This window comes from Bubalus bubalis, chromosome 5 (assembly GCF_019923935.1).
Source record: "Bubalus bubalis isolate 160015118507 breed Murrah chromosome 5, NDDB_SH_1, whole genome shotgun sequence".
NCBI lineage: Eukaryota > Metazoa > Chordata > Mammalia > Artiodactyla > Bovidae > Bubalus > Bubalus bubalis.
In genome coordinates this window covers 16,752,002-16,774,202 of record NC_059161.1, presented here as the reverse complement: position 1 = coordinate 16,774,202, position 22,201 = coordinate 16,752,002, and the positions used below count along the sequence as shown (strand labels likewise).

The 22,201-nt window shown below is 44.7% G+C and overlaps 1 protein-coding gene across 1 annotated transcript in view; it reads left to right on the top strand.

Moving 5' to 3' along the window:
* The window catches only part of LAMC2 (laminin subunit gamma 2), a gene marked incomplete in the record, with an annotated part of 60,065 nt that overhangs the window by 24,169 nt on the left and 13,695 nt on the right, over positions 1–22,201 (top strand). The window contains 4 exon segments of the mRNA XM_045165670.1: positions 7,965–8,153; positions 15,008–15,143; positions 18,086–18,184; positions 21,700–21,836. Coding sequence (XP_045021605.1) covers positions 7,965–8,153; positions 15,008–15,143; positions 18,086–18,184; positions 21,700–21,836 — 561 coding nt within the window.

Below are 22,201 nucleotides of genomic sequence, written 5' to 3'. Positions count from 1 at the left end.
ATTAACTTTTTTTTTTACACTGAATGCCTTATATGTAAACAATGAAAACTTTATGTATTGATGTTGAGAAAATTTCATATTGGGTGCCTAGAGTCCTGAGAAATTTCTCTATGTTCCGGTTCTTGTTTGGCTTTTCTTAGAATCAGACCGCCTTCCTTCTTTCCTTCCTTCTGTCTGTGCTTCCATCCATCCTTCCTTTCAGCCAGCCTTTCCTCTAGCAGTCACAGTCGCAAGCCCTGTACTAGGTACGATGGGCTATGTCGACTGAAAAAAGTACACGCAACCTATAAGTTGAGAGTTATGTTTTATTTGGTGGAATCTTTTGGAACTTAAGCCCAGGAGGCAGCATCTCAAGTAACCCTAAAGAGAACTGCTCCCAGGAGGTGGGGTGGGTGGGTGTGTTGGTGGCAGGAGCAGGTATATAGAAATTTTGTAACAAAGGGCAGGTAGCCGGAATGTCAAAAGCTTTTTTTTTTGTAAACTAAAGAAAACCAGATATTCCAAGTTAAGGAATTTAGCACTTTTCTATGAATGGAAAGATGTAAGAGTCAGGACTCACTGAAACCATTCCTTTGATGTGCACCTCATCTGTCTGGGGCCAGTATCCTGTGTTTTCACATCCTGAGCTCCCTTTCCTTAGGGCTCAGCGTAGGGAGTGACTGCAGTCTGATGGCCTCTAGATGGCTGGTGTTCTCCTTCCTGAGTTCCTTTACAGTTCACTGGCTCACATTGGAGGGCTGTAATCTCTGATGAATGACTGTGACTTGCTTGTTTACTGATATGGCAAGTAATATTCCTTTTCTCAGATACGAAAGTGAGAAGTGCGATAGAGGAAGTTAGTCATGTACACAAATAGGGATGACTCAGGATTGAAAGTGATAAGTGCCATGAGAGAGATGGAGATGAAGACCTGTGGGCAATCAGAAAGAGAGGCTCTTAACTGGTTATCACTATGGACCAATGCCATCTAATTTTTTTTTTCCTAAGATTGCTCTTCTGCCGAGTGAGTTCAGAGAGGGTGGGAGCAGGTAGTGCCCAGGCAAAGGAAACAGCAAGCCTAAAGGCCTGAAGGGAAATAGCTTGTGCACCCCAGGATTAGTGCATGCCAGGGTCTATGTGTTGGAGTCCAATGAACGAGAGATAGAAAGAGGACCAAAGTCAAGGTGGAGAGGTCAGCAGGGCCAGATCTAGAGGGTTTTGAAAGGAGTTTGGATTTAAAATTTTGTTGTTACTGTTAGAGCACTAAAAAGCACAAGGGTCCATCATAGGAAGGTGGAAATTAGATCAGCTTGGTGAAAAGCAGAGCCGCGCTTTTGATGTTTAGAACAATAGAAAGAGGACTTGCTTGTATACAAATGGTCACAGGAATGCCAAATTGTTGATCTGTTCTCGTAATTGCTTTCAACATTTCCTCTGGAGAATTTAAAATGAGGTCTTGATGAACTGCAGCCCCTGATGCTGATTATTCCAAGACCTTGCCCCAGTACAACCGTAGGAAATATTTTCAGTTTCCTTTCATTCTTTGAAGGATACAGCTTGGAAACAGCCTTTGGCCCCGGAGCTTCCTGTCCCAACCGGTTGGAGTTGTGTGTTTGAGTGAGGGTGGGAGTGTTAGGTGGGCCCGAGGCGGTCTGCACACCTTGCTGCATTGTTTGCAGACTTTGCAGCTCCTGGACTGTGTTTCCTGGTGGGGAGCGTGGGGGGTGGTGGGTGGATCAGCCTGCCTCTTGCTGCCCGGCGGGCTTTTCTAAGAAGCACCTTGAGGGTCAGCGATGGTATGCTATTACAGTTATTATGATAATAAATGTTTAAGTGCCAAAGAAGCAGCATACGTTGCAGTCAGACACAATTACTACCCACGTTTTCCTAGACAGAGAAATACAAAAAAGTCTGCGTGGCGTGTTCGGTTTCTGCGGGGCTTATGTGGGACTTGAGGTGAACTTGCTGAGTCTCCTTTCTTTAGCTCCTGAGGAGCATCCCTGCTGACAGGGCAAGGATTTAGGCTGGTGGAGTGAGGGGATGGTGAGGGGACAGGAGGAAACCTTGAAAGTGAAGTGAAGTCACTCAGTCATGTCCGACTCTTTGCGACCCCATGGACTGTAGCCTACCAGGCTCCTCAGTCCGTGGGATTTTCCAGGCAAGAGTACTGGAGTGGGTTGCCATTTCCTTCTCCAGAGGATCTTCCCCACCCAGGGATCGAACCTGGGTCACCTGCACTGTAGGCAGACGCTTTACTGTCTGAGCCACCAGGGAAGTCAAAACCTTGATAAGATGTCCCTAATTTGGAAAGAGTACCATAGAAATGAATAGTCAAATAAGGGTAGTGGGTAGGACCTGGTTCCTGTGATACAGAATCAGTGAGACAGGGAGAAAGGTTCTGCCACTCTTAATTCCTAGACCCTATATGTCTTCAGGTCTGTTCAGGGTCAGAGTCTGATTTGTTTCTGTATTTTCTGATACAGTAATAGCTTAATGCCAGATCCTGGACCTATGCCTGTCCATGGTAGAATGAGGAAAACTGTGATAACATGATATGTATGTGACAAAGGACATGTCCAAGATGTGTATGTGACAAAGCCCAATATATCTCAAATAAGTGTATATTTAATATCTTATTTGGAATTCTCCAGGCAAGAATGCTAGAGTGGATTGCCATTTCCTTCTCCAGTGGATTTTCCCAACCCAGGGATTGAACCAAGGTCTCCTGCATTGCAGGCAGATTCTTTACTGGCTGAGCCACTAGAGAAGCCCATATAAAACATTATGATTCCCTTTATTGAAATCTTGCTGGCTCACAAAGCCCAGTGTCCGAGCACCAGGGCAGTGCCCCTGTTAGATGTGAAGCGATACTTACTAAATGAATGGATGAAATGTATGTCTTTTCCTCTAAGTATCATGAAAACTCCATGAAGTCTTGGACAGCTATTGGTTTTTTAAAAAATGTATTTATTTATGGCTGTGCAGGATCTTCACTGTTGCATGTGGGCTTGCTCTAGTTGCAGTGAGCCGGGGCCACTCTTCATTTCGGTGCCTGGGCTTCTCATTGCAGTAGCTTCTCTTGCAGAACACAGGCTCTAGCTGTGTGGGCTCAGTAGTTGTGTCGTGTGGGCTTAGTTGCTCCACAACATGTGGGCTCTTCCAGGACCAGGGATGGAACCCATGTCCCCTGCATTGGCAGGCAGATTCTTAACTACTGGACCACCAGGGTAGTCCCATCTGTTGGTTTCTGGCTACCGCTAAACTCCTGAAAACAGGGTATGGCACATAGATGCTCAGTCTATATTTGTTGGATGAAAGGATTTGACAAATGATTCCCAATGGACCTAGGACATGTCCAGGACCCCATCTTTATACTTGTATCACTGTATACTTTTGTGTCAAGGCTCCCTGATGGAAACTAGACAATATAGTTAAAAAATTTACAGCTGGCCCCAAATTTAGAAGAATAGCAAGTAGATTAAAAAAAAAAAAAATTCTGTAACAGATTTAAAGCTGAACAAGGCTAAACATAAAAAAGGAAGTGTAATAAAAAAACATTTTTAGAGTTTCCTCTTGTTTTAAAATGTATTATAGGTGTGTGTGCCCAGTCACGTCTGACTTTTTGTGGCCCTGTGGACTATAGACCGTGAGGCTTCTCTGTCCGTGGAATTCTCCAGGCAAGAATACGGGAGTGGGTTGCTATTTCCTCTACTCCAAGGAATAATTGAACCCATGTCTCCTGTGTTTCCTGCATTGGCAGGTGAATTCTTTACCACTGTGCCACCTGGGAAATGTACCTAACCCTGGGCTTAAAGAGAAGCCCAACTGAGAGAGAGCAGGGTAGCTTACAATAGGTTTGCCGCAGAGTTCCAGAGTGGAGAGACGCTGCCCAAAGGCCTCCTGTATCGGAATTATATGAAGGCGTCTCCATTGAAGGCTGTGAATTTTAAAGGAAGAACATCATTTCTTTCATAACAGAGCTTTAAAGCAGAAGGGACAGAAGGAAAGGGAAATGGTTAAAAAAAGATAACGGGGTTTTCTATTTTTAAATGCTCTAAAAATACATCACTTCCTAATGAAATTAACTTCTACCAGCAAAAAGTTTGTTTTGAATGAAAAAAGACTTCCCTGGTGGTCAGGGTGGCTAAGACTCCACGCTCCCAGTGCAGCCGGGTCTTGGTCAGGGAAGTAGATCCCACAAACTGCAACCAGAAGTTCGAATGCTGCAACAAAGATCGAAGGTCCTGCAAGACCCAGCGCAGACAAATAAATAAACAGAATAAACATAAAATAAATATAAAAAAGAAAACAGAGACCACACAAAAAGCAGAAAATAAAAAAAGCAATGAGACGTTTGAAATTATTTTGAGATTGTTCACAAAGGTCATCCAGGGCAGGGAGGGCACTGGTTCAGTGTGGGATCCAACCGGACAGCCTCACAAGGATCATTGGCTGGTGGATTTAGCTCTTGTTCGTGCCTAATGAGCTGCTCGGCAGAAATTTCACAGCACATGGCAGCTGTGTGGCACATCTGTTGGAGATCCAGAAAAATCCGTTACACAAACATTCGTTGGGAAAGATTCGGCTTGGCATCAGTTCTGTGAAAAAGCCCTGGGAGTTTGAACTGAATGCAAACTTCATGGGCTGTGAGTTTAGTGAAATGTTAGGCTCATCTGTGGAATTAGAATATCTGGTCCTGCTGTAAGCTGAGCTGTTCAAACCACATTTGAAGAGCTGTAATAAATTCTGGTCATTTAAAGAAAGGTAGTGTAAATGAGTGGAGAAGGAAATGGCAACCCACTCCAGTGTTCTTGCCTAGAGAATCCCAGGGACGGGGGAGCCTGATGGGCTGCTGTCTACGGGGTCGCACAGAGTTGGACACGACTGAAGCGACTTAGCAGCAGCAGCAGCAGCAGTGAAAATGAGAGTTTGTTCCTAGGAAGGGAGTCAAGATGAATCTAGAAATCGTGACCTGGGAAATGGTTGAAAGTTCTGGAGGTGACAGATCTTCAGCTTAACCTGAAGAAGAGAAGGCTAAAGATGAAGATGGTCCTATCTTCAGATACTCAAGGGCTTGGCTAATGCAGCGCCTTATAAATGTAAATGTGAGAAATGTCTGATGAGTCAATAAATAGAGAAGAGAGTAGGTGTGTCTGTGTTTTCCACAGAAGAACAGAATGCATGATAAAATTATAGGGACAGAGGCACATTTAAAATTGCAGGGACATCCTGGTGGCTCAGTGGATAAGAATCTGCTGCCAATGCAGGGGACATGAGTTCCATCCCTGGTCTGGGAAGATCCCACATGCCTCGGAGCAACTAAGCCCATGTGCCACAGCCTCTGAGCCTGTGCTCTGCAACAAGAGAAGCCACCACAATGAGAAGCCCACGCTCACTGCAAGTAGAGAAAGCCTGTGCACAGCGATGCAGACCCAGTGCGGCCAAACATAAATAAAATATCAGATAAGTGAGAAAAGGAGGGGAAACAATTAAAAATGATAGTTTAAAAAATAAAATTGCATAAAAATAATTTGTAACAACCAGAGCTGTCTCAGGAGGGATGGGACATCTTGCCAGATTAGGAAGAACTGGAGAAGAGGCTGAATAACTCTCCATGAGGGAGTCACAGAAAGAATACCTACACACAGGAGCAGACCAGAGCCTTGAGACACAAGAGTAACATGGAAAGGCTAGAGCTTTGTGATTGGACACACCTGGGAGCATTTACACCTTGGCCACTTGGCTGTGTCAGCTGAGGTGAGACACCCACCCGCTCTATGCATTCATTTCTTCATCTGTTGAATGAAAATTATTAAACCCATGTTAAAGTGTTATTGCAAGAATTAACTGAGCTGCTGAATGTAAAGTCCCAGAAACATACTGGTCTCTGGATAGGGGTTCTTGACTTTGCTCAGATTAGGGGCACCCACAGGAGTAAGAGAATGAGTTTTAGGAGTTACTGCAAAGAAGTCCCTAACGAAGGTCAGCAGCTATACTTAGCCACCTTTGCCACCTTTGTTCCGTCAGAGCTGACAAGGCCTGCACAGGCAGCTGCTCTCTATCTGTTGGTACATTTGCTGACTTTTAAAATGAGCCCCCAGGGTAAGTCACGGCCCTGGACATTGCCAGAGACAAGTTCTCACTAGGGTTGCATGGCCAACAGAGACAGTGTCTCTGGGGGAAAGAAAGTGGGTTTTGGCAACAGACAGAGGTTCAAATCCCAGCTTTCCACTGGGTCAAGTTACTTAACTTTCGTGAGCTGCATTTTTCTCGTCTGAGGCAATACCTCTCTCCTGTGAGTGAGGGGCGAAACAGCATAGACGAAGGACTTGATCTTCTTTTCTCAGTGGGATCTTTTCGACAATCCAGGGAGGTAGAAAATGCAGCCTACGTTTATAAAAGAAATAAGATTCAGAGAGTTGAAGTGATTGCCTGAGGAACTAGCAGAACTGGTACTTGATACCATTCTTTTAACCCCAAGGCTCATCATCTTTTCCAAACTGTGGCTGAAATATTTGTTGGGGGTCTGCTGTGTGCCAGGTACAACGCTAAGGATTTCCCCTGTTAACTCATTGGCTGTTTTAGTGCCGCATGGACTCTTTGGAACATGCACAACGTAAACTTTCCTAGACCCCTGGGGAAAGTCCTTCTTAGTGGGACTGTGGTTCTTTTTGACTCCTGGCTTTGGGAGAGACCCTTATGGCACAGTGAGAGGGGAGGAAATACCTGTCCAGATAGTCCTACTAGCTCCTCAAGCACAGGGAACCCTCCTACATTGTTGGTGGGAGTGTAAATTGGTGCAGCCTCTTTGGGAAAGAGAATGGAGGTTCCTCAAAAAACTGAAGTAGCTATGTGATCCAACAATCCTGTTCCTGGTCATATACTGAGACAAAACTGTAATTTAAAAAGATAGATGCACCCCTGTGTTCAGGGCAGCACTATTCACAGTAGTCAAGACATGGAAACCACCTAAATGTGTGTCAAGAGATGAATGGATAAAGAAGACGTGATCCACACACACACAATGGAACACTACTCAGCCACAAAAAGAATGAAATGGTGCCATTTGCAGCAACACAGATGGACCTAGGATTATCGTGCTGAGTGAAGTCAGTCAGAAAGAGAAAGACAAATACTATATGTTATCACTTATGTGTGGAATCTAAAATGTGGCACAAATGAGCTTATCCATGAAACAGAAACAGACTCACAGGCGTAGAGAACAGATTTGTGGTTGCCAAGGCGGCTGGGTCGGGGAGGGACGGATTGGGAGTTTGGGATTAGCAGATGCAAACTATTACATATACGGTAGATAAACAAGGTCCTACTCATAGCACAGGGAACTTATTCAATATCCTGTAATAAACCATAATAAAGGATATGAAGAAGAATGTATATATGTATGTATAACTGAATCACTTTGCTGAACACCAGGAATGAATATAACACTGCAAATCACTGTGTTTCATTAAAGTAAATAAAAAAAAATTAGCTCCTTGACCATCACTGGAAGGACAGATGCTATAGGTCTTGAACAGATAACACCTTCAGCTGTTTCACAGTGGTGCCAGAATGCACATCCTGGCGGTCGTCAGGTCTTCTCCAGCCCATAGACTTGTACTGTGGGGTTTCACAGACTTTTAAAGATGAATTCCTTGCATGTATTTAAATCAGGACTTTTCATATAAAAATACGTAATATTAGAGCTTTGGTTTGTCTTGAGGGGTCTGGCAGTCTGGCAACCCTGACTGCACGTCGTTTTGTGTTCTCCAAGGCAACAGTCCTCCAGCACCGCTTCCTTTAGGTAAACCGAGAACTCCCTCCATCATCGTTTGGCCAATTTCACCCCGTTACTTTTTGCTACGGAGCAGTTTAAACTAGTATGTAGTACCCTGGGCATCATTAATAATAATAAAACACCTAGGAGAATTGCCCCGACTTGTTTTCTGCTGACGATGTCTTCTTTTTTTCCCCCTAATCCCTAGTCTGTGATTGCAATGGGAAGTCCAGGCAATGCATCTTTGATCAGGAACTTCACAGACTGACAGGAAATGGATTCCGCTGCCTCCACTGCAGTGACAACACTGGTGGCATTCACTGTGAGAGGTGCAAGGAAGGGTTTTACCGACACAGGGACAGAGACCGCTGTTTGCCCTGCAACTGCAACTCCAAAGGTAGTCGGATAAAAGCGGGGAATGGAGGGGAGAGAATGGGGAGAGAGGGGGAGGGGAGAGAATGGAGGGAGGGAGGGAGGGGGAGGGGAGAGAGGGGGCGGGGGAGGGGCGAGAATGGGGGAGGGAGGGGGAGGGGAGAGAATGGGGAGAGAGGGGGAGGGAGAGAATGGAGGGAGGGAGGGGGGGGGAGGGGAGAGAAGGGGCGGGGGAGGGGCGAGAATGGGGGAGGGAGGGGGAGGGGAGAGAATGAGGAGGGAGGGGGAGGGGAGAGAATGGGAAAAGGGGGGGAGGGGAGAGAATATGGGGAGGGAGGGAGGGGGAAGAGAGAGAATGGGGAAAGGGGGGGGAGAGAATGAGGAGGGAGGGGGAGGGGAGAGAATGGGGGGAGGGAGGGAGGGGGAGGGGAGAGAATGGGGAGAGAAGGGGAAGGGAGAGAATGGAGGGAAGGAGGGAGGGGGAGGGGAGAGAACGGAGAGGGAGGAAGGGGAGGGGAGAGAATGGGAGGAGAGAGAGAGGGGAAAGGGAGAGAATGGGGGCAGGGGGAGGGGAGAGAATGTGGGGAGGGAGGGAGGGGGAGGGGAGACAATGGGGAGGGAGGGAAGCAGGGGAAAAGAGAGAGAGAGCAGACCAAGAGGCAGATGTTCAGTTTTCTTGAACAGACACTTCCCAGTTGGTCCGGTGGTTAAGACTCCACAGTACTCCCAATGCATGGGCACAGGTTCGATCCCTGGACTAGGAACTAAGGTACCCCATGGCACAGCCAAAAGTAAACAAACAGAACAGAAAAATATATTGCAAAACTAATTATTTCCTTTCAACATATGAACATATAATTATAAAAATAAAGCTTATTTAAAAATTTCTAGAACAACTGGGAATCTACTAGACACTGGTTTTTTTTCAGCAATTTCAATCTGAAAGGAAATATGTTTTCTCTAAGGCTGGGTTGTAGGAACCAGCTGTGGTCTTCAGGGCACATTAGTTGGAATTCCAGCCCCAAGAGAGGCACCCGATGACTTTTCCCAGCAGATGACACTCTTTGACCTGGAGAAGGAAATGGCTACCCACAAAGAAGCTTGTATTCTTCCAATGATAGTTCTTCATTTCCATAACTATCCCTTTGACCAGCCTCTCAAAAATAAGAGATTAGAAAGATTTGTTTCTGGTGCTATGCTGGGTGCTGGCAAGATAAAGTGAGATTGATAAAAGAGACAGACACAGAATAGGTAGATTAGAATCCTTCACAGGGTGGTGAGCAAGAGAAAATAGAACAATAAATAAGAAGATCTAGTAGGGTGGCTGGTTCATAGGACAGCCTGTTTTTGTTGTTCTTGTTTTAAATGTATCACCTACTGCTGTATTCTCAGAACTATAGGTAGTTTATGTGTACACAGATGCACGTGTCCTGCTGAGGTCATCATGACAAGTGAAAGCGTTAGTTGCTCAGTCGTGTCTGACCCTTTGCGACCCCATGGACTGTGGCCCACCAGGCTCCTCTGTCCATGGGGATTCTCCAGGCAAGAATACTGGAATGGGTAGCCATTCCCTTCTCCAGGGACTCTTCCTAACCCAGGGATTGAACCGGGGTCTCCCTCATTGAGGCAGCTTCTTTACCATCATAGTCATGAGCAGACAGTAAAGACAAGTTAATAAAGATAAAGAGGAAGAGAGAGATAAATATTGGGGACTTAAAAAATTAAAAACAATAATTTTGGCCACACCATGTGGTACATGGGATCTTATTTTCCCAACCAGGGATTGAACCAGTGCCCCCTGTAGTGGAAGTGGGGCGTTCTAACCACTGACCACTCGGGAAGTCCCTGAAGTTGGGACTTTGTAAAGCTACCTTATTTGTCTATTGTCTTCCTTGGCATATCTATTTCTCTTTGCCAAAAAGTGTTTAATACTATAATGTGACCAATGTTAATTTACCAAAAAGGTATAGCCTTATGACTCAGTATAATTCTGTGGAGCCGATTCTTAGCAGCAGCTGAAAGAATCTAAAAATGGGCAGGCTTTGGCCCAGCCATGACTTGCAAGTAGCGTGTGTTGGGGAGCCTTCGAAAACTGGGGTGACCCCATGGTGATACAGACCCATACATCAGCAGTCATTCTCAGATTCACCAGACTTGCTGCTACCATATGGTTTGAGTCAGATTTGCTGAGTCTTGTGGGTTTGACTCAGCATCCCAGAATCTTTGGGGTTTAGTAATTCTTCCTCTGAACCAAAGAAAAATTAGAAGAAAAATGATTTCACTTTAATGGGCATTTAACCTCTCTGACAAGCCCATATCCCCTTAGGTGATGCGGCTTTGTTGTGAGTCACTAGAGTTGGGTCATCCCAGGAAAATAATCAGCGTGAATGTGATGAGAAATGCAATTGGCTCAGCTGGAAAGCCTGGCCTGAAGACAAGGCAATTAGTCTGGGAGTAGACAAGGAGCCTGCGTCGTGAAGCTAGATGGTGAAGAGGCTTTACCATGCCGTCTCTTCTTCTCCACTCTCGTTTGTTGCCACCCAGAAACAGTGAGCCTGGTTCTTTCCTTTCTTGGGGGAATAGACATCCTGGACTCCGGGTGAACAACCCAGTAGGAAGCAGTGGAACCCAGTGATGATTTATGTCTTGTATGATATTAACAGTTAACATGAATTACACGCTTACTCTGTGCCAGGCACTTTTCTAAACACTTTCATCCACTAATTAATTTAATCTTCACAAATAACCCTATGAAGACAGTGCTATTATTTTCATTTTACAGTGAGGTAGCAGAGGCTTAGAGAGGGAGGTGATGGGACTTGTCGAGGGCTGAGTCGCCCATTGGTGGCCGGGGCTGTCCCCACTGTGTGCCATCTCCGGCTACCTGTTGGCTGCACAGGTCACAAAATCAGTAGCAAGAATTTAATTCTCTGTGTGATTTCTCAGTTTCCCCATCAGCCAGAGGGTATTTTTCACTTTCAAAATATAACTTCCCAAGGGAATTTGTTGTATATTCAATTTCAAATGCAGAAGAATTCATCTTACCAAAAGCTTCCATTGTATGCATGGCAAATGCAGCCAACAGCATTTATAACCCCCAAAGTGGTCACAGATTTTGGATGTTACACCAGTTTCTTCTAAATATACCAACTAGACTTATTTTTAGGTGATGATTTTAGGGGCTCAGCAACAGGGCTGAATTATCCTCAGTTCTCGTAACCCTGATAGCTTTCTGCGGATACTTTGAAATTCACTGTGTGTTTGTGTTTTCCTCCCGTGATACTTAAATTCTTGAGATCTGTACAGACATTAATGATATTGGGTTTGTTCTCTTAATTTTATTTTTTAAAAATATGTACAAGCCATGCAGTGGATTACTCAGACTATAACATTTGAGTTATTGTTTTGAAACATGTCTTAGATAATACTTTAATTATTATTAAATACAGTGATTTAATCATAGTGCTATTTAAAAATGTAAGTGTCTATATGTTTTAAGCATTCTCAAAAGGAAGCAAGCTCTCTTAGTCATTTTAGAATATATTCCTGAGTCCTCTAATGCATATAGACAGGTAGCTACCTAAGTCCTGAAGTGCTTTTTGGGGACATACTTGAAATAAGAAGCTCTTCTTCATCTATCCTTTAGGCCCATTTGTTTACAATTCCTAAGAGTAGCTCATGATATAGGAATTGGGATAGGTGTTTTTTTTTTTTTTAATTTTTTTTCTTTTTATTTATTTATTTATTTATTTATTTATTTTTTTAAATTTTATTTTATTTTTAAACTTAACATAACTGTATTAGATTTGCCAAATATCAAAATGAATCCGCCACAGGTATACATGTGTTCCCCATCCTGAACCCTCCTCCCTCCTCCCTCCCCAGGTGTTTTTATTTTAATGAGATACTTTGAAAACCCAGTGCTATTATTTTGGAAGTTTGGGAACATGAAATAAATCAATCCTGTTTATAGTAAGAGCCTGTACGTGTTTCCATGTCAACTTTCCAAGGCTTGAAGGAGGCCTAGAAGATTCAAGCACAAACTACTTTTGTGAGCACTTACTGTATGTGAGACATTGAGTTAGGTACTTCATTTATTTTAGTTCCCAGGTAGCTCAGTGGTAAAGGATTCACCTGCCAGTGCAGGAGACTCAAGTTCGATCCCTGAGTTGGGAAGATCCCCTGGAGAAGGAAATGGCAGTCCTCTCCAGTATTCTTACCTGGGAAATCCTATGGACAAGGGAGCCTGGCAGGCTACAGACCATGGACTAGTAAGAGTTGCTTCTGAAAAACTATTGTAGGGAGAGTTTTCTTAAATTGGACTTCCCTGGTAGCTCAGACGGTAAAGTGTCTGTCTACAATGCGGGAGACCTGGGGGAGAGTTTTCTTAAATTAAAAACATAATTTCCAGTAATTTGAATGGAGGAAAAAAACCATGTTTCTGGGTCCCAGATGTACTCATTTATGTTTAAATAATTAAATTGTATAAATTTAAACAGGAATTTACCTTCTTAGCTCCGTCTGCTGTGTGTCTCTAAACGCCAACCCCAGTGGCCTCTCCTTACTCTCATCTTAAGTGCTCTCTTGTCTTAGATATTGGAAACTATTCCACCTTCTTCCTCCCTTAATCTTCCTTGGAATTCTCCTCCCTTGGCTTCCACTATTCTGAGACTTCTCCCCACTCCAGTCATCCTTTCCCTTTGCTTAATCAGTGATATTCAATTTCTGCCCGAGGTGCCTTCCCCTCCTCTCTCTATCTGCTCCCGGTGTGAGCTGTCTGATTCTCTGAGTGCTCCCGATGATCCACAAATGGATTTGATATTTTATCAGCTCTTAATTCACCAATAAATATGGTGAACTAATATATATATATATATATATATAATGCTCAATTCAGTGTCTCACACAGAGCATAAAAGGTAGTTTCTGTTCTTATCACTGAGGGTCCTTTCAAGCCTTGCAAGGTTGACACGGAGACTTCTACAGACTCTAACTGTGAATGTAACTAGTTTATTTCATGTTCTACCTGCGGCTATAGACACAGAGCCAAACACCTTTATTGATTTGATTTGTATCTATAAGTGAATTAAAAGTTCACAGTCAAGTAAGAGATTAGGAGAAAGAAGGAACAACTGGTTGGTGTTCTGTTGGCTTTATAGATTATGAATAGCCTGGTTATCACGGTTCAGATATAGTATTATTTATAATACTGCCAGCCTTAGGGAAATTATCAAGTAGGTGAACCACATTCTACCTCATCTTTTGGCTTCCTCCTCCTTTCACAATAGCCATATCTTCCTTCCTGAGGGTTAATTAATGCAACAGACATCTAGGACTCTGCTTCGGGCACTGGGAATTCAGCAGGGAACACAAGCTAAGGGAGTTATCAGTAAGCAGGGATAAGGACTGAGGGAGCAGTGGGCTGAATACTATAGACATGAGAGTCAGAGAAGGTTTCTCTAGCGAAGTTAATCAAGACGTAAGCGCTGAGAATGGGCCAACTAGGGTGTGTTCTCAGGATAGAACATTCCAGGCTGAAGAAGCAGCAGGTGCAAATGCCCCGAGGAGGGAAGCAATCAGCATATTCCAGGAACAGGGAGAGAAGCTAGGATGCTGGACCTCAGTGAAGGAGCAGAAGATGAGGCAAGAGAGGTCGAGGCTTGTAGGTCATGGTACAGAGTTTGCACTTTATTCCACTCATAGCAGGGACCCATCAGAAGACCTAGACCCATCAGAAGACCTAAACAGACCAGTCATATGATTCAAACTCCATTGGAAAGGAGCACTTTGGCTTCTATAGAGAGAATGGAGTGTAGGGAGTCAAGGATGGAGGTAGGGGCCAGGTGAGAGAAGGAGGAAGCTTGAACTGGGGGTGGTTGAAGGGGAGGTGCTAAGGGTGGCTGGATTCCAGGATGGCACACTTTGTTATCCTGAGCATCTCTCACCTTTCAGCAACAGTCTGCGAGATCATTTTATAGATAATATCTATAAACAATTAATCATAGGAAAGTGCTCTAGTGCCCCAAACCAGGTAAGATGCACAGGGTCTTCACGCCTCACAAGAGGTGATGCTCCAAAGGTAAGAATTTCTACCACTCCAGGTAGGTAGAGATATTTTTGGTTAAGAGGCTTTTTCCTACTCTTGCAATCATACCATATGAGCACTGACCCTTGAAAAATGCTGTTTGCCTGCCAGAGATAAGGGAGAAGGTGGCTCACTTTTGCATCCTGTCTTTGTGGAGGCTCATGTGCTCATTCACAAATGTTCCTTCTTAAGATCTCAAGGATTTGACAAATGACTTAATGTTGAAACCAGAGCAGATATATAAATAATAATGCTTTCCGGAGTCATTTCTATTTCTTTCCCCAAAGAAGCCATCCTTGGCTGTCAGAATTTTCCCTAGTGATGGATGCATATCCCAATGATGTGAAAGAATTGCCCAAGGCAGCAGGTCGTGGTGATTCAGTTCAGTTCAGTTCATTTGCTCAGTCATGTCCAACTCTTTGTGACCCCATGGACTGCAGTGTGCCAGACCTCCCTGTCCATCACCAACTCCTGGAGTTTACCCAAACTCATGTCCATCGAGTCGGTGATGCCATCCAACCATCTCATCCTCTGCCGTGCCCTTCTCCTTCTGCCCTCAATCTTTCCCAGCATCAGGGTGTTTTCCAATGAGTCAGCTCTTTGCATCAGGTGGCCAAAGTATTGGAGTTTCAGCTTCAACATCAGTGCTTCCAATGAACACTCAGGACTGATCTCCTTTAGGAGATCATTACTTAGTATTTATTGAGCTCCCATACAGTGACGGTTGCCCTCTAATATCATATGAATGAAATAGTTCCTTTTCTTCTTTCCTTTCCCCTCCTTTGTGGTTATAGGTTCTCTTAGCCCTCGATGTGACAACACTGGACGGTGCAGCTGTAAGCCGGGTGTGGCAGGGGACAGGTGTGACCGCTGCTTGCCAGGCTTCCACACCCTCACCGATGCTGGGTGCACCCAAGACCGGGAGCTCCTGTAAGTGCCTGTGCCACCACCGCCGGTTGCACCGTGACTAGTGGCGATCGTATCAACATTAGGGACCACTTACATCTACTGAGTAACTGTGACTAAGTAACTGAGTCATGGAAACACTATTTTAAGAAAAATGTTTATTTTTTGGCTGCACCGAGTCTTAGTTGTGGCATATGAGATCTTACTTCCCTGACCAGGGATCAAACCCAGGCCTCCTGCATTGGGAGCTTAGAGTCTTAGCCACTGGACCACCAGGGAAGTCTTTTGGGGACTATGTGTGGGCTATCTCATTTAACCCTCACAATAACCCTAAAAACTCTGGATTAGTGTTATACTTGTGTTAAAGGTAAGAAACTTAAACCCTGAGAGGATAAATAAGGTGCCCAGTGTTGCGGGTGGACTTCATACTCAGGCTCAGAATGTTGTCTGTGGAGGCCATGCTCATCACCCTGACAACTACCCCTCCTATAGACGAACTAGGGCGGAAGTTAAGAGTCCTTTATGTTTTAACCTGGAACTTGTTTCAAATAAGTGAATTTAGAGTAGGAGAACTTCCTGCATAATTTGAATCTCCTTTAGCTTGAATCATTCTCTAGTCCTCCTCAACTTACTTTTCTGGAAAAAGGTGAAGCGTACCTTGTAAGTCACATGGCCAGCCCGCAGCGGTACAGAGCCAGCAAGGTGCTGGGCTGGCTTTGGGGAGGAGCAGCTTGGCAGCGAAGCCATGGGCTAGAAGGCTGCCCACAGAGAAACCGCTTCCTCATCACCCATGATTCCAGCCCCTTGTCCATGCGAGACCCACCCGCCAGCCTTGCCTGCGCCATCCTTATTACCACCATCCCCCGTTCTCTTCCCCTCCCAGCCTTCCCTGACCCCTCCTAGGCCCTGTCTCCCTTGGTAATCCTTGTAAACTATGAAGTAGATGACATCATGGCTCTGCTCCAAACCTCCATTAGCTCCTTTCCCACCTAGAATGAGATCGAAACTTCCGATCTAGGCAGCTAGAGCCTCCAAGACCCTCCTGCCCTCTCCATTTGCCACCTAAGGCTTCTACTCCATTTCTCACCCCCTCCCGGGCTTCCTTTCCTTCTTCAAAGGAGCCGAGTGTGTGTGACCTTGGCCTTGGCCTGGAGTCCTCTTCCCTCCCACAGAGCCACACAGAGCTTCACGGGTTCCATCCCCACCTTGTCCGTCCCCTCTCAGAGGCCTTCCGGACCAGTCCCCACCGCTCTGTGCTGACTCTGTTGTTTTACAGTCTCTTACTTTCTGTGTGTATCTGTCTGTCTCTCGCACTAGAATGGAAGCCTGGTTTGGCTTTGTCGTGTTCACTGCTGCGGGGAGAGGCCCGTGAGCGTTCCAGCTCGGCTGCAGCTGCAGTTGCGCTTTCTTGCCATTGCTGTTCATGTATCTGCCCTCCCTTGAGACTCCTAGAGAGCAGGACTGTTTCCTATTTTTCACTATCCCCAGTGCTTAGCAACCAGTAGATGCTGAATATGTCTTTCTCAGAGGGGCCAGATAATAGTGTGGAGGGGCCAGGATAGGGAGGAGACCATGGCAACTGAAAGATGGAGATTGGAAAATAAATCTTCAGGAAGTCCAATAGGACTTGGCACTGATTAGATGAGAAATGTGAAGGAGGAGGAGTCAGAGGCAGGTTTGGGCAGGCTCTGATGGGGTCATGGGGCAGCCAGGAGGAGCAGGTCAGTAGGGAAGAGAACAAACTTGGTGTTAGACGCATGAGATAAGTACATATGCTTATGGGGCAAGCTCGGTGATAGAGACCAGGGCTTTGGTTAGTCAGAGACCAGTCATCAGTCAAAGAGCTAGTCTGCACAAGACAAGGAGATTGTGCCAAAATTAAATAATGAAAATACTGATTTTTTTCATTGAGGAAAGTCTTGCAACCAGAAAAAAATATCAGTGAAACGGATAGCAATTTCACTCCTAGATATACATTCGAGAGATATGAAAACATATGTATCTGCACAAAAACTCGTATGCAAATTTTCACATTAATGTACACAAATTATCTACTATGAATAATTAGCATTATTCATAATAGTTAAAAAGTAGAAACCTAAATGTGCATTCTGATGAGTGGATGAACAAAATGTAGTATATTCACGTGATGGGATTTTATTCAGCCATGCAAAGAATGAACTACTGATACATGATACAGCATGGATGGATCTTGAAGACATACTAAGTGAAAGAATCAAAACACAAAAGGCCACATGTTGTACAATTCCATTTATAGGGAGCCTTCAGAACAGGCAAATCTCCAGAGCCAAAAAGTTGGTTGCTGGTTGCCTGGGATTTGGGGGAAGGTGATGAGGAGGATCCTAAAGGACACAGGCTTTCTATGTAGAGTGATAAAAATGTTCCAAAGTTGGTTGTGGTGCTGTTTGCATAACTCTGAGGATCAATTAAAACCCAATGAGTTGTATACTTTAAATAATGAATTGCAGGGTATGAATTATATGTGAAATAGAAGTGCTACCAGAAGGAAGAACTAAATGAATAAGAAGCAAATAGGTAGAATCAACCGTGATGAAAGCAGACACCACTGGATTAAACAATAGAGAAACAAATGATAAAAAAATTTTAAGTCAACTGACGCAAACAGTCAACCAAACTAAACAGTTTCATGATGAGTTTGGTTTACATTCTGAGGCACACCCCTCCTCTCTCTAGAAGTGGGTAGTAAACAGTTCTTGGACTGGCTCCAGCCACGGACCACACTTTGAGTACACTAGTAGCCTGGACAGATGAATTCTTAAAGGGTCTGAGAGAGATTAGCATGGACAAGAATAGCTAAGAGAGGCCTCATTGAAGATGAAAGATTGACTCAAGTTGGTGACATTTGTTTATGAGCGCCTGATCTTCATGTGTGTAGTTCAGAGCATTTGGAAACACAGCTCTAATTTTATTTTTCTTCTTTCCAGAGACTCCAGGTGTGACTGTGATCCAGCCGGCATCGCGGGGCCCTGTGACACGGGCCGCTGTGTCTGCAAGCCAGCTGTCACGGGAGAGCGCTGTGATAGGTCTGTGGGAACTGTGGCCCTCTGGACACAGCAGGAGGTCCCCTGACAACCAGCATGAGTGCGGTTCATGGAAAAGGGACACTTAACCAATGTTGATGACCTTCTTCCTGCTCCCTGGCCTCAGAAACTACACCTTATTATTATTAGTTTTTTTAATTTATCTTTTTGGCCACACTGCACGGCATGTGTGATTTTAGTTCCTTCACCAGGGATGGAACTCGAGCCTCCTACGTTGGAAGTACAGAATCTTAACCACTGGGAAGTCCTGCAAAAACTAGGCTTAAAAAAAAAAAATACAAGCAAAGGATTTCCCTGGTAGTCCAGTGGTTAAGACTCCATGCTCCCAATTCAAAGGGCCCAGGTTTGGTCCCTGGTCAGGAAACTAGATCCCACATGTCACACAGCTAAGAGTTTACATTGCCAAAATGAAGATGAAGATCCCACATGCCATAGCTAAGACCCAGTGCAGTCAACTAAATAAATAAATAATTTTTAAAAAATACAAGCAAGGCCCCAAATCTCACTAGACTCCACACTTTTGCTCTGGGTGCCTTCTCTGTGTATGCTGTGACGGGGCCCTGGGGAGTCCCTGGCCAGCTGGCTCTCAGTCCCAGGTGCTCTGTACAAGGTATGCAGGGATGAAGCCTCATGACTCAGTCCCAGGGAAGGCCTGGCCTAAGTAAACATGTTGGGAAAATCTTAGTCAGTGGAAATACTGCAGCGTATGGCCATAAATAACCATTGTGTGCAGACGAGGACCTGCCCAGGGATGGGATGGTGATTATGTGCACACACACGAACTGGGGGAGGATGTCAGAGCCACGTTGGGGCAGGTGGTACAGTGAGGCCGATCCGCCCCCAGTTGCTGCTGCAGGAAATTCCTTAAATACAAACTGAGCCTGGACTTAAAATTCTTCGCTCCCCTGAGACTGTTGTAAGCAGAGGGCTGTGAGGTGGGCCCCAGAGGTAAAACCTTCCCCCATATTTCCTTCAAAGAAAGAAAGCAGTTCTTTGGCATGCGGCCAATCACTTATACCTGGGCAGAGGCAATGCCAGGTACATTCCTGGCTTGTGTTTTCAGCCAGTTCTTTACTACTGGGGTGGGGGTGGTGAAACATAGCTTAAGTGATACAAGAGGAGTCATTTTCTGAAAACCTTTTAAATTTCAAAATAGAACAGAGAAATAGAAAGTCTCATAAAACAAATGTTGTCAGCCACACAAATTATATGAAGTTCAGTTCAGTTCAGCCACTCAGCCGTGTGCTACTCTTTGCGACCCCATGGACTACAGCATGCCTGGCCTCCCTGTCCATCACCAACTCCTGGAGTTTACTCAAACTCATGTCCATTGAGTCGGTGATGCCATCCAACCATCTTATCCTCTGCCGTCCCCTTCTCCTCCTGCTTTCAATCTTTCCCAACATCAGGGTCTTTTCCAATGAGTCAGTTCTTCGCATTCAGTTCCAGTTTAGTCGCTCAGTCCTGCCCAACTCTTTGCAACCCCATGAACTGCAGCACGCCAGGCCTCCCTGTCCATCATCAGCTCCCAGAGTCTATCCAAACCCATGTTCATTGAGTCAGTGATGCCATCCAACCATCTCATCCTCTGTCATCCCCTTTTCCTCCTGCCCTCAATCTTTCCCAGCATCAGGGTCTTTTCAAATGAGTCAGCTCTTTGCATCAGGTGGCCAAAGTATTGGAGTTTCAGCTTCAACATCAGTCCTTCCAATGAATACCCAGGACTGATCTCCTTTAGGATGAACTGGTTGGATCTCCATGAGTCCAAGGGACTCTCAAGAGTCTTCTCCAACACCATAGTTCAAAAGCATCAATTCTTCTGCACTCAGCTTTCTTTATAGTCCAACTCTCACATCCATACATGACTGACTACTGGAAAAACCATAGCCTTGACTAGACGGACTTTTGTTGACAAGGTAAAGTCTCTGCTTTTCAATATGCTGTCTAGGTTGGTCATAACTTTCCTTCCAAGGAACAAGCATCTTTTAATTTCATGGCAGCAGTCACCATCTGCAGTGATTGAAGCCCTAAAAAATAAAGTCAGCCACTGTTTCCACTGTTTCCCCATCTATTTCCCATGAAGTGATGGGACCAGATGCCATGATCTTCGTTTTCTGAATGTTGAGCTTTAAGCCAACTTTTTCACTCTCCTCTTTCACTTTCATCAAGAGGCTCTTTGGTTCTTCTTTGCTTTCTGCCATAAGGGTGGTATCATCTGCATATCTGAGGTTATTGATATTTCTCCCAGCAATCGATTCCAGCTTGTGTTTCATCCAGCCCAGAGTTTCTCATGATGTACTCTGCATATAAGTTAAATAAGCAGGGTGACAATATACAACCTTGACGTACTCCTTTTCCTTTTTGGAACCAGTCTGTTGCATGTCCAGTTCTAACTGTTGCTTCCTGACCTGCATACAGATTTCTCAAGAGGCAGGTCAGGTGGTCTGATATTCCCATCTCTTTAAGAATTTTCCAGAGTTTGTTGTGGTCTACACAGTCAAAGGCTTTGACATAGTCAATAAAGCAGAAGTAGATGTTTTTCTGCAACTCTCTTGCTTTTTTTATGAAATTGGCCTTTGCTAAAAATGTACCAGCCCCACAATATCCTCCCTCCTTCCTGGAAGTGACCACCATTCTTCACAATTTATCTCCCAAGTACATCCTTAAGCACTGTGTGTTTAGCTTTGCTGACGCCCCTCCCTTCCCTTCCCTTCCTTCATCATTCCTTCTTCACCCTTTCTCCGACTCACCTCTTCCTTTCCTTCTCCCTGCCCCTTCCTTCTTTCCTTGTTTTTTAATCTCTTTTAATCTGCAGTTTTCCTCCACAGAAACCATAATGAGTTTTTAAACCCTTGATCTATAGAGGAAAAAAAGGTATTTATTTACTGCTGTTTTATGTAGCATCTACAGTTCACAGCTAGCCTGCCTTTCTGATTTTGCACAATGAAAGTGAAGTGAAAGTGAAAGTCGCTCAGTCATGTCCAACTCTTTGTGACCCCATGGACTATACAGTGCACGGAATTCTCCAGGCCAGAATACTAGTTTGGGTAGCCTTTCTCTTCTCCAGGGGATTTTCCCAATCCAGGGGCATTTGCCTGTCTTTTGCTGGCCCCCACTTCCCACCCTATTACCGCCTTTAAACACTTGCTCTAGGACTGGGCCAACTCTGCACAGCCCTACCTGACCTCTCCCCATCTTGCCCACTGAATTCCTTACCAAGGATGGGAAAAATCACCGTTTCCAGACCATCACGCCCAATGTGTTGCTGCTCTGCTAGAGCAAGAGAAAGTGAATATTCTTCTTGCTATCTTAATGGGGGCCTGTGATTGTCCATCAGGAGGTCTGGGAGTGAGAGTGGCATGTGCAACTGAGTATTTCTCACCTTTGGGAATTAAGGGCTGGGTGGGAGAGAAAGTAGAAATGATCAGTCACTGTATTCTCTGTGGGGATGACAAATAGCCTATAGTATTGTCCCAATTTCTAAAACGCCCCTGCAGGTGCCGACCAGGTTACTATCACCTGGATGGGAGAAACCCTGAGGGCTGCACCCAGTGTTTTTGCTACGGGCATTCAGCCAGCTGCCAAAGCTCCGGAGACTACAGTGTCCATAAAATCATATCTACCTTCCATCAAGGTAAAGCATTCTGTTTTCTAGGTGTTTTGCTTTTATTTACTGCTGTATAGGGCTTTGTGCTTGTAGACTTCTGTCCGCAGGATGGGATCCTTGAGTCATCTTTAACAGGATGACTCTCTTCTAGCTTTAAATGTACATTATTTTGTCAGGCAATAAGAAAGAGCCTCGTGTCTTGGAAAAGTTGTATCTGAACAGTTTACTCGGACCAGCTTATGAATGACTTATAAAAATAACTAAAAAGAGAACAGATTTTCAACTCCCTGCATTTCCTATTAATGTACTTTAAAACCACAAAAGAATCATTGGATTGAGGGGCTTAACACAAGTCTTGGAATGGAATTCACATTCACTAATATTATTTCTTT